Genomic DNA, 16240 nt, shown 5'->3' with positions numbered 1-16240 from the left:
TTTTCATAACTTCCTTCCCTCTTCGGTGATGGAGGTAATGTTATCACCCCTGTCTGGCTGATCACAATGCTTTCAGAAAGTAATCACACCCCTTGACTTTTGTCACATTTTGTTGTTGTTACAGTCTGAATTAAGATTGATTAAATTTAAATTTTCTGTCACCGATCTCTACAAAATACCCCATAATGACAAAGTGAAAAGAGGTTTTTAGAAAATTTTACAAATTAATTAAAATGAAAAGCTGAATTGTCTTATGTCAATAAGTATTCATTCCGTCACCCTTCATTCCGCAAAACACAAAGAAATCTGAAAACCCACTCCGTGGGAGTACCTCCTGTGCAGCTTCCCTTCGCAGGGCAGCTCACCGAATGATGGGATTGGGGCAAAGCCTTAGGGACCCCCAATCTTTGATGATAGAAGGGAAACCACGGGGTAACATTCCCGGGTCAGATTGCGGGAGAGTGTGTCGGAGTGGTGCTGAGGTGTCATCCACCAGACGGCGGTCTCCTTGGGTTAACCTGAGGCGGTCCCTTCGGGTGGGTGCCTGGAATGTCCTATCCCTAAGAGAGGATGATCACCTGTCTTTGTTATCATCTGTGCTCAAGTGTTTGGACATCGGTATCGCAGCACTGTCTGAGGTTTGGAGACCGGATTGCAGCGAGATAATGGTGGGTGGTTACATCTACTATCAATCTGGTCGCTCTGATGGTTACCATTCCCAAGGAGTTGCTGTAGCTGCGTCCAATAAGCTGACTCCAATGATAATTGAGGTAACACCGGTCAACAAGCATATGATGAGAATAAGGATTCGTCACTTCTTGGGTGTCATTTCCCTGGTCTCTGTTTATGCTCCAACTGAAGCGAGTGATCTCACCGTGAAGGATGCATCTTACGCCACGCTTGAGTCTGTGGTTGATCAGTGCCCCAGACGAGATACACTTCCAGTCTTAGGGGATTTCAATGCATCGACTGGAACTCATAGGGATGGTTATGAGATGTGTGTTGGTCCCCATAGGTCAGGAACTATGAACCAGAATAGCACTAAGTTCCTTGACTTTGCAAGAAGTCTTGGACTTAGGGTGGCCGGTTCATGGTTTCAGCACCCACAAGCTCATCGTTGGACTTGATATTACAACGCTAGCGGTGTGGCAAGGGAGATTGACCATGTCCTCGTTGATAGTAGCTAGAGGACGATCCAGAACTGCAGGGTCTACCAGAGTGCTCAGTTCCTCAATACTGACCACCAGCTTGTTGTAGCAACTCTGAAGTTGCACCTTAAATTCAGGAGAATCATAACATCCCAGCCCAGGCTGGATGTTGGCAAACTTAAGGATGAGAGGGTAGCTGAGTAGTTTGCGAATAAGCTGAGTAGAGATTTGGGGGGTCTGGGTACTTTGGGAGATCCCGAAGAGTTGTGGAGTGCCTTCAAGATCACTGTCCTTGATGTTGCCGGTGGACGTCTTAGAACTCACCATAGGGCAAAGAAGAATTTTGTCTCTCAAGGGACACTGGACACCATTGGCCAGAGTCGCAGGGCCAGGCTGAATGTCAGAGCTGAGCTGTTCAGGGAGCTGAGGCGTAAAACTGTACGTGTGCGAGGAATCTGTGAGGGGGTAGAACATCACCTGTGGTTAAGTGATTCTCATCCTGCTTACAGGGGAATTTGTGCATTGCGTTCATCCAAGCCCATCCCTCGGTGTACTGCAGTTAGAGCAGAGGGTGGTCGGCTCTTGACAGAGGAGTCCGAAGTGAAGGCCCGCTGGGCCGGTTACTTTGAGCGGCTGTACCAGGCTGATCCACCAGCTATCAAATTGGACGTCAGGGGAGTTACAATCCCTGTTGCTGACCTTCCAATCAACTGTGGTCCACCTTTGCATTTGGAAACACAGGCTGCGGTAAACCAGTTGAAATGGGGTAAAGCTCCAGGGATCTGTGGCATCCATGCTGAACTTGTCGTTGCATGCAGTTCTGTGCTCTGCCTGGAACACAGGCATCATCCCAACTGACTGGAAGAGGGACCATGTTGTCCCTCTTTGGAAACGGAAGGGTGATCGCCAAGACTACAACAACTACCGAGGGGTGACGCTGCTCTCAGTGCCGGGGAAGGTCTTTGCTCGGATAATTCTTGATAGGGTTTGCCACCATCTGCTTAAGCACCAGCGTCCAGAGCAGTCAGGCTTTACACCAAAGAGGTCAACCATTGACCGTATCCATGCTCTTCGGGTCCTCACTGAATGCAGACGAGAGGTTCGGAAGGGGCTGCTTGCAGCCTATGTTGATCTCTGTAAAGCGTTCGATTTGGGATCCCCTCTGGAGGCTTCTCGGTCTTCGTGGGGTGCCACCAAAACTGATCGATCTGATGTCTGAACTCCACTCTGGTACTGACAGTGCGTTGAGATGTGGTGGTACCATCTCTGACTTATTTCCAGTTTTTACTGCAGTTCGTCAGGGGTGTGCACTGGCCCCCACACTTTTCAGCACTTGTTTGGACTGGATTCTCGGGAGGATGTCGGAGAGATTAAGCTGCAGTGCATCGTTTGGGAATGTAAAGATCTCTGACCTTGATTTCGCAGATGATGCAGTCATTTTTGCAGATACTTTAGATATCCTTTTGGGGGCCCTCGAGGTGCTGAATGAGGAGTCGGAGCCGCGAGGATTACGGGTTTCCTGGGTCAAAACTAAGATCCAGGCTTTCAATGACATCTTGGATGCTGCTGTCTTGTCTGTGCCCGTTTATGGTAAGCATGTTGAGGTCGTGGAGAGATTCACTTACCTTGGCAGTGATATTCATGTCTCTGCTGGCTGAGAGTCAGAGGTCAATAGACATCTGGGTCAGGCATGGGGAGTTATGGATTCACTGGATAATGGGGTGTAGCACTGCCGGTACCTGTGCGGGAGGATGAAAGTCCAAGTCTTCAGGTCCTTGGTGCTTCCAAGTCTTGCTCTATGGATGCGAGACTTGGACTCTGACCAAGGATCTGAGATGGAGACTCAATTCCTTTGGGACCAGGTCTTCGGAGAATCCTTGGCTATCGCTGGTCGGACTTTGTGTCCAACGAGCGGTTGCTGAGAGAGACTCAAATGAGATTTGTCACCTGCATAGTCTGTGAGTGTCAGCTGTGGCTGTATGGACATGTGGCTTATTTCCTGAGGCTGATCCTGCTCACCAGATTCTCACAGCGAAGGAGCTTCGTGAGTGGAGGAAAATGGACCGACCACGTGCCTCGTGGTTGCAGCAGGTTGATCGGCATCTCAAGGAGATGGGGATGGGCCAGGCATCTGCCTGGGGGATGGCCAGACGGAGGCCCCTGGAGTACCGGCAGAAAGGGGACGCAGCGACGCGCTGCTCTGGCGCATGCTCCCATACCTGACCTGACCTGAATAAGTATTCAACCCCCTGAGTCAACACTTTGTAAAAGTGCCTTTGGCAGCTATTACAGCTTCGGAGTCTACTTGGATATGTTTGTAACAGCTTTGCACATCTGGATTTGGGGATTTTCTCCCATTCTTCCTTGCAGATTTGTTCAAGCTCTCTCAAGTTGGATGGGGAGCATCAGTGAACAGCGATCTTCAAGTCTTTCCACAGATTCTCAATGGGATTCAAGTATGAATTTTAGCTGAGCCACTCCAGGACTTTCACATTCTTGTTCTGAAGCCATTCCAGTGTTGCTTTGGCTGTTTTGCACTCTGAAGTAGATTCTCAAGGATTTGCCTGTATTTGGCTCCATTCATTGTTCCCTCCGTCCTTACAAGGCTCCCAGTCACTGCTGCTGAAAAGCATCCCCATAGCATGATGCTGCCATATCATGCTTCACAGTAGGGATGGTGTTCGATGGGTGATGAGCTGTGCTCAGTTTCCACCAAACGCCACACTTTGCATTCAGGCCAGAGTTAAACTTTCGTCTCATCAAACAACAGAATATTTTGCCTCATGCTCTCAGTCTTCCACGTGTCTTTTTGCAAACTCCATGTGTGCTGTCATGTGCCTTTTTTTCTCAGAAGTGGCTTCCATCTTGCTCATCTCCCATATAGCCTGGATTTGTGAAGTGCTGCAGATTGTTGTCCTTCCGGCAGGTTCTCCCATCCTAGCCAAGGAACTCTGTAGTTCTGTGAGAGTGGTCATTGGGTTCTTGGTCATCTCCCTGACCAAGGTCCTTCTTGCTTGGTTCCTCAATTTGGTTGGATGACCAGCTCTAGGAAGAATCTGGGCCATTCCATATTCTTAATAATGGAGCTCACTGTGCTCTTGGGAACTTTCAACATGACAGAAATTGTTTTATTCCCTTCCCAAGATCTATTCCTCCTCACAGTTCTATCTTGGAGTTCTACGGACAGTTCCTTGGACTTTATGGTGAAGTTTCTGCTCTGACATGCACTGCCAACTGTGGGACCTTAGATCGAAAGGTGTGTTTCATTTTAAATCATGTACAATCAATTGAATTGGCCACAGGTGGACTCCACTCAAGGATGATCAAATGAAATTGGATGCACCTGAGCTCAATTTGGAGTGTCATCGCAAAGCGGGTTGAATTCTTACTGATGCAAAACATTTCAGATTTTTATTAGTTTGTAAAAAATTCTAAAAACATGTTTTCACTGTCATTATGGGGTATTTTGTGTTGATTGTTGACAAAAATATTTAATTCAATCCATTTTAAATTCAGGCTGTAAAACATCAAAATGTGACAAAAGTCGAGGCACTGTTTTGAATACTTTCTCAAAGCACTGTATCTGTTTGTTTGGGTATACGATATCTCAGAACGTTGTTGACGGATTTGGATTAAATTTGGTTGATAGGTTGGGTGTGTCACGAGGAAGAACTGGATACAAATTTTTTTGTTTTTGTTTTTTAAGTGATTCTTCACCATTGAGAGATGGGCCCAAAATCCATATACTGTATAGCATAATATTTCATATTATATATATATATATATATATATATATATATATATATTGGACCTGATATGTTATACTGGATCAGGCATTGCGTGGCGGAGGTATACGCTCTTTCGAGTGCCCTTCTAATTTCCATATTATCATTCTCTTGTGCCGCTAACAAAGATCGCTAGTTCTGTCCTGGAATTGGCAGAGTTAGGGTTATGTTGACGTTTTCAAAAACCCAAAATTGAAAATGCGTATAAAATATTTTCAGCTGTCCTCTGGGCTGACAGGATGGCGTAGAAGTAAGCATGCTCACTCTAAGATATCAAGCCTGGGTTTGAATACTGACTCAGCTATAAACCATCATCCTGGTGTTTCACAGGCATGGACGTTAAATGGGAATCCAGTCTGCAGGCATCTGTTGGTGGGCGTTAAAGATCCCATGATGTCGTTCACGTAGAGTAGGTGAGCTATTGCCAGCACCGTGAACAAATTCAAAATCCCTGCCAGAACTAGAAGTGAGCGGAACAGTCACGGCCCCAGCCAATCAGCGGCACAGCTGCACTCTCAGCCAATGATGTTATCCCACAGCCATGTGCTGCATACAAATGAACGAACCAGTCGTCTAGGTTAAACTTTGGAGCGAAATGTTGCATGCCATGAGTAAATCAAATGCTTTGTACAAGGAACGAACTTTGCAAACAAAATCAAAATCCTCTCAATTTGAATCAGGTCAACAGGTGCATCACTTTCTGAGTACACATTCCCAGCAACATTTTATTTGGCAAATAGCATTTTCACCAATTCCAAACAAACTAAGGGCACTTTAAACTGTGCGTGTGTCTTCCATGATGAGCGATAAGGTTTTCAAAATATCAAACTGAAAGGGAACAAAAAGCGAAACGAACACGTGCCCACAGAAAGAACCTGACTACCCTTCTTATGCATTCAGAGGAAAACTAAAGCACCTGCACAACATTCCAGAAAACAAATAAACATCCACTAATGTAGGAAAAAAAAAACATTCAAAATGTCTTAATGATTCAGGTTCTCGTTACAGCAAGTGGAGAGAGAGAGAGATAGAGAGAGATAGATAGAGAGATAGAGAGAGATAGATAGAGAGAGATAGATAGAGAGATAGATAGAGAGAGAGATAGATAGAGAGAGAGATAGATAGAGAGAGATAGATAGATAGAGAGAGATAGATAGATAGAGAGATAGAGAGAGATAGAGATATAGAGAGAGATATAGAGAGAGATATAGAGAGAGAGATATAGAGAGAGAGACAGATAGAGATAGAGATAGAGATAGAGATAGAGATAGAGATAGAGATAGAGATAGAGATAGAGATAGAGATAGAGATAGAGATAGAGATAGAGATAGAGAGAGATATAGAGAGAGAAGAGAAAGAGAGAGAGAGAGAGAGAGAGACAGATAGAGATAGAGATAGAGATAGAGATAGAGATAGAGATAGAGATAGAGATAGAGATAGAGAGAGAGAGATAATTTCAAAAAAATTCCTTTATCAACAACCACTCAACAGGATCGGATAGACAACCTTTCGTGGAGCGAACGTTCGTCTCAAGGGTTTTGATCAACAAACGATGAATCGATGAATCGTAATGCATTGTTCAATCCCATTCATACATATATTAACCCCAGCCAATGACACCATGTCGACAACAATAATTCCATCCCCAAGAATGTGGATCCAAAATGAACCAAGGGGTAGTGGTACTCCAACATCTCATCATTTAAGCATCTGCTCCTGAAATGTTCCGCAGACCTGGTTCTCCGAGCACTCGGCCTCATGCTGGATGTGAGACCATTCATGTTGTGCAAGATGAGCTTCCGCCATGCGAGCCTAAGCACAGGATAGTTAACGTTTTTGTTTAAAAAAAAAAAAAATTATCCACCCAAAAACCCAAAGCCCTGTTTTCATGAAGTTTACCAAAAGTTTGATGGTGCAATCTTTCATACTGATGAAGGAAAAATGTCCCGAGTGTGCTTGGCCACCACGACTTCTGAACCAGGTACGCAGCTCCCTCCCAAAGAACAAATTGTAGGTTCAATTAACATTCATTTATTTCCTAATGCCCTTTTTAGCAGCGTCTCGCGTAGCGAACGCTGCTCTAAGAATGCTCGGCGTTGTTCTTCTTCTTCTTGTGAAGACAAAACCTTTATATTCGGACTCGGCTCTTTTATATACACGATCCGGATCTCCTTAAATACTGAGCCCTTCTACACATCCTCGCATTGAGGGTGCCTTTTGAGAGCGTCTATCATGAACTTTTAAATATATTCGGACATTTGCTTTAAAGTTTCGAAAAGTTCACGTTACTATTTAAAGATTATTCCATTCAATGTATTGTAAATTAGTAAATACATTATTTATTTCGTAAATACACTATATTTCGTAAATACACTATGACGGGTCTCGCTATTGGCTTAATCAAGGCACGTGACAAAATATCAGAAGTTGTTGTTGTTGTTGTTGTTTTTTGTTTGTTTTTTTTAGCCGACAAAACCTTTAGGACGCTGCTCTTGGACACATTTGTCCTTGTTTTGGATACATAGTCGAGGTTCATGAAAGAGCGAGTGCTCATAAAATGAACGGATCGCAACAGGACAGATGGACAGTAGAGAGAGGTGGGAAACAGAAGGAAACTCTCAGGAGGGCCAAAGCACAGAAAGAGCAGAGGGTGCAACACCAACTCGGCTGCAACCTGAGATGACAAATTATGCTCAGAAAATGGATTTCACTCCCATCTCTCAATTCCACGATTTCGATACAGTTTCAGATAAGTTGACATACCTGACCTCGTGTAAAATGTCGTGTTAAATTTAACTCTGAAATCCTGCCAGTTATTTCATAGGGGGAGGTCAAAGGAGGTAATGTTCAGCTAAAAAGTGCCATTTTGAGCCCTGATGGCAACTTCTCGCTGCAGCATTTTCCCGATGAAATGTATTTTGGGCTCAGTATTCTGGACAATCATGGACATTCTTGGGTACTACAGGCAAACCGATTTTTAAGGCTTTGAGTGGTATATACTTGATTTAGTAAAATTGTGAAATTGACACTTTTGTGAAAAATATTGTTGTTGGTTTCCATAAATTTGAGCTTAAATATCTGACGTAAACCTTCCAAAATTAGTGATCTGTTAGCGTGCAGCCAAAACTACGGGAAAAAAGTTTGAAGTCTGCAGTAGCAGAGGCGCATCAACAAAAATTTGTTCCGGAGCTTCTTGGGGCCAAGTTGTGAGGCAGGCAGAAAAAGGGGCATCTTTGGTGGGAGCCTGTGTCATATTATTGTCAGGTCAGGGAAGATCAGATATGTCACTCACCACAGGTACCATGTAAACCTCTTTCATGGTTGGGGCATGCTCACCAGGTGATTGGATTGGGGCAAAGCTTTTGGGACCCCATTATTTGATGATGTGAGAAAAAGCACAGGGTAAACTTCCTGGATCAAGATGAGGTGGTGTGCATCAGTGTGGTATCGAGGTCCTGTCCACCAGACGGCAGTCTCCTTGGGTTAACCTGAGACAATCCCTTCGGGTGGGCACCTGGAATGTCCTATCTCTGAGAGAGAATGCTCACCCGTCTCTATCATCATGTGAGAACCAGCGTTTGGACATCAGCATTGCAGCACTCTCTGAGGTTTGGAGACAAGATAGTGGTGAGATCATGGCGGGTCTGGTCACTCCTGCTCCTGGGCTGGTCACTCTGATGGTTACCATGCCCAAGGAATTGTTGCAGCTGTGTCCAATAAGCTGACTCCCATGATAATTGAGATGACACCGGTCAACGAGCGTATTATGAGGATTCGGCACTCCTTGGATGTCATTTCCCTGGTCTCTGTATATGCTCCGACTGAGGCGAGTGATCTCATTGTGAGGGAGGCATTATTGCCACACTCGAGTCAGTGGTTGAGCAGTCCTCCAGGTAAGATATTCTTCTCGTCTTGGGGGATTTCAATCCACAGACTGGCACTGATAGGGATGGCTGAGACAGGTGTTGGTCCCCATGGTTCTGGAACTGTGAACCAGAATAGCACTAAGTTCCCTGAGTTTGCAAGAAGTCCTGGACTTAGGGTGGCTGGTTCATGGTTTCAGCACCCACAGGCTCATCGCTGGAATTGGTATTCCAACGCTGGTAGTGTGGCAAAGGAGATTGACCATGTGCTCGTTGATGGCCACTGGAGGATGATCCAGAACTGCAGGGTCTACCGGAGTGCTCAGTTCCTCATTAATGACCACAGGCTTGTAGCAACTCTGAAGTTGCAGATTAAATCTGAGAGAATGATACCATCCAAGCTTTGGTTGGATGTTGGCAAGCTCAAGGATGAGAGGGCAACTGAGGAGTTTACGAAAAAGCTGAACGGGGTTTGGGGGGTCTGGATACTTTGGAAAATCCTGAAGAGTTGTGGAGTGCTTTCAAGACCACCATTCTTGATGCTGCTGTTGGATGTCATGGAACTCACCATTGGGTGAAGAAGAATTTTGTCTCTCAAGGGACACTGGATACCATTGACCAGATTCGCAGGGACAGGCTTAATGGCAGAGCTGAGCTGTTCAAGGACTTGAGGCGTAAAACTGGACGTGCGCTGAGAGTGGACAAGGAGGCCTATGTGCGAGGAATCTGTCTGTAAGGGCGTAGAGCATCACCTGTATTCAAGTGATTCTCATCCTGCTTACAGGGGAAATCGCGCATTGCGTTCATCCAAGCCCATCCCTCGGAGCACTGCAGTTCGAGCAGAGAGTGGTAGGCTCTTGACAGAGGAGTCTGAAGTGAAGCCCCGCTGGGCCGGTTACTTTGAGCGGCTGTACCAGGTTGATCAACCAGCTGCTGAGTTGGATGTCAGGGGTTTTACTATCCCAATTGCTGGCCCGCCAATCAACTGTGATCCACCTTTGTTTGTGGAAACACAGGCTGCGCTGAACCTGTTGAAATCGGTTAAAGCTCCTGGGATCTGTGGCATCCATGTTTATCTTCTCAAGACTGGTGGAAATGCTGTACTCATGTTGTTGCATGCAGGTCTGTGCTCTGCCTGGAACACAATCATCATTCCAACTGACTGGAAGAGGGGCTTTGTTGTCCCTCTCTGAAAAAGGAAGGGTGATTGCCAGGACTGCAACATCTACTAAGGGGTGACGCTGCTCTCAGTGCTGCGCAAGGTCTTTGCTCGAATTATTGAAAGGGTTCACCACCATCTGCTTGAGCACCAGTGCCCAGAGCAATCAGACTTTTCACCAAAGAGGTCAACGAATGACCTTATCCTTGCTCTTCGGGTCCTCAACGAACACAGATGAGAGTTTGGGCAGGGGATGCTTGCAGCCTATGTTGATCTCTGCAAAGCATAAAATTCAGTGAATCGGGATGCCCTCTGGAGGTTTCTTGGTCATCTTGGGGTGCCACCAAAACCGATCAATCTGATATCTGAACTATACTCTGGTAATGAGAATGCTGTGAGATGTGGTGTTTCCATCTCTGACTGATTTCTCGTTGTTACTGGAGTTTGTCTGGGGTGTGCACTGCCCCCCACCCCCCACACTTTTCAGCACTTGTATGGACTGGATTCTGGGGAGGATGTCGGAGAGATCAAGCTGCGGTGCATTGTTTGGGAATGTCAAAATCTCTGACCTTGATTTCGTAGACAATGCAGTCATCTTTGCGGAGACTGGATATCCTTTTGGGGGCCATCGAGGTGCTGAATGAGGAGTCAGAGCCGCTGGGATTACGGGTTTGCCGAGTCACACTAACATCTGGGCTTTCAATGTCATCTTGGATGCTGCTATCTTGTCTATATCTATTTGTGGTGAGGATGTTGAGGTCACAGAGAGATTCACTTACCTTGGCAGTGATATTCATGTCTCCACTGGCTGTGAGCCAGAGGTCAATAGACGTCTGGGTCGGGCCTGGGGAGTCATGGATTCACTGGATCATGGGGTGTGGTGCTGTCGGTACCTGTGTAAGAGGACAAAAGTCCGAGTCTTCAGGTCCTTGTTGCATCCAGTCTCAGCTGCCTGGTCAGAGTCCAAGTCTCACATCTGTAGAGCAAGACAGAGACTTAATTCCTTTGGTACCAGGTCTCTTCATTGAATCCTTGGCTGTCGCTGGTCAGACTTTGTGTCCAACGAGTGGTTGCTGAGAGAGACTCAAATTTGTTGCCTGCATAGACCGTGAGTGTCAGCTGCGGCTGTATGGACATGTGGGTCGTTTTCCTGATGCTGATCCTGCTAATCAGATTCTCTCAGCGAGGGAGCCTCGTGAGTGGAGGAGGCCAATGGCCCGACCACGTGCCTCGTGGTTGCAGCAAGTTGATCAGCAGCTCAAATAGATGGGGATGGGCCAGTTATCTGCCTGGGGGATGGCCAGACGGAGCCCACTGGAGTGCCGGCGGAAAGTGGACACAGTGATGTCCTGCTCCGGCGCATGCTCCCATACCTGACTTGACCTGTTTTATCCCCTCTCACATCATTTTCGCCCCCCCCCCTTTTTTGTTAGTTTCATATTGTTATGCTCCGTGTTTCATTCCCCTTGTGCTTAAACTTCTCCTTAAGTTATCTTCCCTTCATCATGTCAAAAGAGATACAGAGACAGAGACAGACAGAGAGCATGGGTGGGATGGTGAGCTATTTTCTTCCCATTGTTTCCACATGTTCTTATAGCTTTGTTTACCGTGCGAAGAACTGTTTTTAATTATTTACATTTCCCTCTACCGTTGCTGTTTTTAGCATGGCCGATATGACGAGCGTTCGTTCTCGTGGCACCGTATTCAGCTCGTTGTCGGGAGCATGGCCTCACGTGCATCCCACGTGGCGGTCAAAGCGATTATTATTGCCGTTGGTGGAATTATCGGCACTGTGAATGTCCTCGCAGCATCGAGAATGAACAAGAAAGTTGTTGTTTTTGTTCTGCAAGAAAGTGTGGTGGCGATTGTGGTGGAATCGGGCTTATCCAGAGCCCGACATTTTCATTCCAGCTTCTCCATCAGTAAAAGTTATCGTTTCCAACATTCTACCCAAAGACCTTAGTTATTTTATAACTTGGTTTACGCAGTTCTTCAGCTAAAATGTAGGGTCGGTAGGTCGAAATATAAATATAAATATAATTTCAATTTTTAGAAATTATATATTTTTATCATTTTTTTTTCAGATGTTCCATGGAAAAGACAAGGGGAGGTGGGGGGGGGGATACATATACATCCTGGACCAGGAGGATCTAAGAAAACATTGAAGATGGAAAACCATTCAAATGCAGGATGCCATTGTTCACTGTATCATATGATGTGAAAAACAATAAAGAAGGATTAAAACTTGTTTTTACAATATAGTCTGGCATGTTTTTCTTACAGGAACCTGTTGGATCATCAAACAAATGGAAACAATGCTGAGAAAATTACTGTTCAAGTCGTAGATGTGTGCGTGCACACCAGTGCATAGTGCTGGATATGATTTTAAAAAGGTGTCTACTCAGAGTCAACACGCTCAAAACGGTCAATCAGAGCCATAACCAGCTTAGTTTTCAGTGGGCATCTGATCGTACTGTCTCCCCATCCCCATGAGCACATCAAAGACTGATTTCTGGTCGGTTGAAGGCTGAATATCAGCATCTCGCAGGGAAACTTTGATGTACTTGGCACCGAAATCTTTCAATACGAACAGCGGTGTACAACTTTCGATGGAAACAAAATCGGCACGATCGAGAGTAGCGTGCGAATCATCCCTGCTGCTGCACTGAATTGATGCAATAGTTCGGCCAGAATATTCGTCGTCAAGATGTTGCGTCAATAAATCATCAATACAGTCACTCAAATTTATACCGCTGACATACTTCTTAACAACTCATGGCTCGCAGACTTCCTCTCCTGTCGCAGTCACCGTGTGGCCCTAAATAGAGTTCTTTCATCCCCTCTTCCTGTCCAGGCTGGAGTTCCTCAAGGTAGCGTTCTGGGCCCTGTTCTTTTTCTGGTTTTCATCAATGATCTCTCCGACTCTCTGGAAAATCCTCTATACCTATTTGCTGATGACTCCACCCTCTGCCAGACCATCGGTCATCCCTCAGACCGGCAAGCAGCAGCTTCTTCGCTCACTGCAGATCTTGATAAAATCACAAACTGGTCCAACACGTGGAACATGTCTTTCAATCTGGACAAATCTCACACTCTCACTATGTCTCTCCAAAAGGACTGTTTAGAATACCCCCCCCCATCCACTTTCTCAACAATCCTCTGGAAGAAGTCCTTTCTTTCAAGCTTCTGGGTCTCACTATCTGCCATGACCTTTCCTGGGAAAGCCACATTTCAAACCTCGCCTCCAAAGCCAGTCGCCGATTGGGAATCCTCTGTCGTGCAAAGTCCTTCCTCGGCCCACCTGAGCTCCTGACCACTTCCAAAGCTTTTGTCCGCAGCCTGATGGAGTACTGCTTTCCAGTCTGGGCTGGCGCTCCGGCCTCCCACCTTTCTCGGCTTCACGCTGTAGAAACCAAGGCATTTCGGATCATTGGCATCTCCCGCAATGAGGCTGAGTCTTTGGGCCTCTCACTCATTCACCGCAGGTTGGTCGGTTGTCTTTCTGTCTTCTACTGTCTCCTCTCCAGCCTCGCCCCCCAGCTCTCTCTGCGATTTGTCCCCACCACATTTCCGCAGGACGCTCAAGGTCCACCAACAACCCCCTTCTGGTAAAACTACCAAAATCAAGAATCACTGCTCACCTTCACTCTTTCATTCCTCTTTTTCCCCACCTTTGGAATAAACTCCCTCACTCTATTCATTCCCATTCTTCCCTCCAGGCCTTCAAAACAGCTGTTCACCACCACCTCTTATCATCCCCCATCCAAATCCTCGGTCTTTTCTACCCCCGATAATCCACCCAAGCCCACTTCCTTCAAATTCCCTGCTTTCCTTCCTGAAAGTCCCTGTAATGTCCATCTTCTATTCCCCATGTTCCCCGTCCCATACCTCTCCCTTCCACAGATCTCCTAATGTCTCTGTTCCCCACTGTTTTGTCCTTCCCACTCCCTCCTCTCTTGTCTCATGTCCCCCATGATGTGCGTTGTGTTAGCTCTCACACGAGCCTCGACAAGGTATAGGAAAAACAAACAAAAAAAAAAAAAAACAATCACTTTCGCCCCAGAAACAACAGTCAATCTGAACCACGCAGGCCACTGCTGAGACGCCATGACCGAAGACGACTGCGCAGCTCGACTGCGCAGCTCGGTTAAAGGTGACTCGGCATTTTGGCGAGCATGCACGAAATTATATTTTGAAAATAAATCCCGACGTTTACATTTCGGGTTTTGAAACTTTTGCACCTTCGGCGGAAAATGTAAAAATATAAAAGGCTAAAAATGTGTTTTATATTTATATTTCATTTCGACAAATATACCATCGGCGGATCCGTAAACCAAGTTATAAAATAACTAAGGCCTAAGTGGAGAATGAAAAAAAATAGAACTTGTCCTTTTAGTACAGTCTTGTCTCGCATTTCAATGGTTCCCTTACGGTGCCGCGATTATTGCTTCAAACACATTTATTCCTTCAGATGTCAACTCTTCATGGTTTTGAATGAGAACCAACGTGATCTTGATGTTAGATTCACAATTAAACATGATAATTACAATTATCAAATGTACGCAACACAGGTGTTCACGTGTTACGCCTGGAATCAGCACGGACATCTGCGAAGGGATTGCCCAGGTAATCCCCGAGAGGCCAATTCAGCATCCAATGAGAGCACTGTGCTACCTGAACGACTGGAGCCTCTTCCTTCACCTGAAGGGCAAGAATCTCTTCCTTCGGCTGAGGGACGACAATCTCTTCCTTCAGCTGAAGGAGAGAGACCTCTTCCTTCACAAAATTCCCATCCAGCAGAGACAAATTATGCTGATGCTGGTTTCACTGTTGTTACCCAGAATAAATCAAAGAAATGTGTAATTGACAAAATAAATAGTCCGGTGGAACCGAAAAGGCCTCTCTCTTATGCGCAAGCTGTCACAGCACCTGTTGAAAAATTACATAAACCCATTTTCACGGACTCGTCTCCCGAGCAGCCTTGTACCCTCGTTACTATTACACGTGAAACTGTTGTTCCCAGTGTGCTCAATAAACTTGATGAAACTACCCCACCCCCTAAGTACAGTTGCTACAGTTAAAATTGACACAACGGATGTACACTCTTGCTGAATGAAGAGTCGGAGCCGCTGGGATTACGGGTTTCTTGGGTCAAAACTAAGATCCAGGCTTTCGGTGACATCTTGGATGCTGCTGTCCTGTCTGTGTCTGTTTGTGGTGAGGATGTTGAGGTCGTGGAGAGATTCACTTACCTTGGCAGTGATATTCATGTCTCTGCTGGCTGCGAGTCAGAGGTCAATAGACGTCTGGGTCGGGCCTGGGGAGTCATGGATTCACTGGATCATGGGGTGTGGCGCTGCCGGTACCTGTGCGATAGGACGAAAGTACGAGTCTTCAGGTCCTTGGTACTTCCAGTCTTGCTCTATGGGTGCGAGACTTGGACTCTGACCAAGGATCTGAGACGGAGACTTAATTCCTTTGGTACCAGGTGTCTTCGGAGAATCCTTGGCTATCGCTGGTCGGATTTTGTGTCCAACGAGCGGTTGCTGAGAGAGACTCGGATGAGATTTGTTACCTGCATAGTCCGTGAGCGTCAGTTGCGGCTGTATGGACATGTGGCTCATTTTCCTGATGCTGATCCTGCTCACCAGATTCTCTCAGCGAGGGAGTCTCATGAGTGGAGGAGGCCAGTGGGCCGACCACGTGCTTCATGGTTGCAGCAGGTTGACCACCATCTCAAGGAGATGGGGATGGGCCTGGCATCTGCCTGGGGGATGGCCAGACGGAGGCCCCTGGAGTACCGACGGAAAGTGTACGCAGCGACGCGCTGTTCTGGCACATGCTCCCATACCTGACCTGATGTACACATCGATTGCGATGAAGGTGGGCGCACCTGTGGCATCTGATCAAATTACTGCTGAAGAACAGCAGGGGCTTGTGGTAGACAGCATGCGATATGAGTCTGATGGGACATCCTCTCTTGTCTCAGCCTTAAGTGATGCTCGCAGCGATATTCCTTCTCAAAACCCTGAAGTTGATTCCTCAGTTTCTCTGAATGCTGCTCATGCCTTCCTGCACAAAAGCTTTTGGGAAAAGGGGATCAAAATTAAAGACCATTTTCCAATTCTAGAAGATTTTATTAAAATGGCTCAAATAATGATTTCTCGACCTGATAGATATCATGTTGCAGACCCTCAACGTCACCGGCTAAGAAAATTTCTGCGTTACGTTTGGAACCAACTCAAAGATCATGGCTGATGTAATCTTTACCAGCGACCCTTTATC

The 16240-nt window shown here is 46.2% G+C and overlaps 2 protein-coding genes across 9 annotated transcripts in view; one reads left to right on the top strand and one right to left on the bottom strand.

Annotated features, from left to right (window-relative positions):
- Window positions 1–12191, top strand: part of LOC147010249 (acetylcholine receptor subunit delta-like) — a 114212-nt gene extending 102021 nt beyond the window's left edge. For 5 of the 6 annotated variants that reach the window (XM_085862318.1, XM_085862320.1, XM_085862327.1 and 2 more), the window contains one exon: window positions 12040–12191. In XM_085862318.1, the coding sequence (XP_085718444.1) occupies window positions 12040–12176 (137 nt within the window). In that variant the 3' untranslated portion in view covers window positions 12177–12191. The remainder of the gene's footprint in view (window positions 1–12039) is intronic. The other variant, XM_085862325.1, reaches the window with a different exon arrangement.
- Window positions 6290–16240, bottom strand: part of LOC147010243 (protein Dr1-like) — a 182388-nt gene continuing 172437 nt past the window's right edge. For all 3 annotated transcript variants that reach the window (XM_085862331.1, XM_085862335.1, XM_085862330.1), the window contains one exon: window positions 6290–6745. In XM_085862331.1, coding sequence (XP_085718457.1) covers window positions 6632–6745 — 114 coding nt within the window. In that variant the 3' untranslated portion in view covers window positions 6290–6631. The remainder of the gene's footprint in view (window positions 6746–16240) is intronic.

Source organism: Eptatretus burgeri, chromosome 17, assembly GCF_056783735.1.
Source record: "Eptatretus burgeri isolate ZD-2024b chromosome 17, Ebu_testis_v1, whole genome shotgun sequence".
NCBI classification, from domain to species: Eukaryota; Metazoa; Chordata; class Myxini; order Myxiniformes; family Myxinidae; genus Eptatretus; species Eptatretus burgeri.
This window is presented reverse-complemented; position numbering and strand designations above follow the sequence as displayed.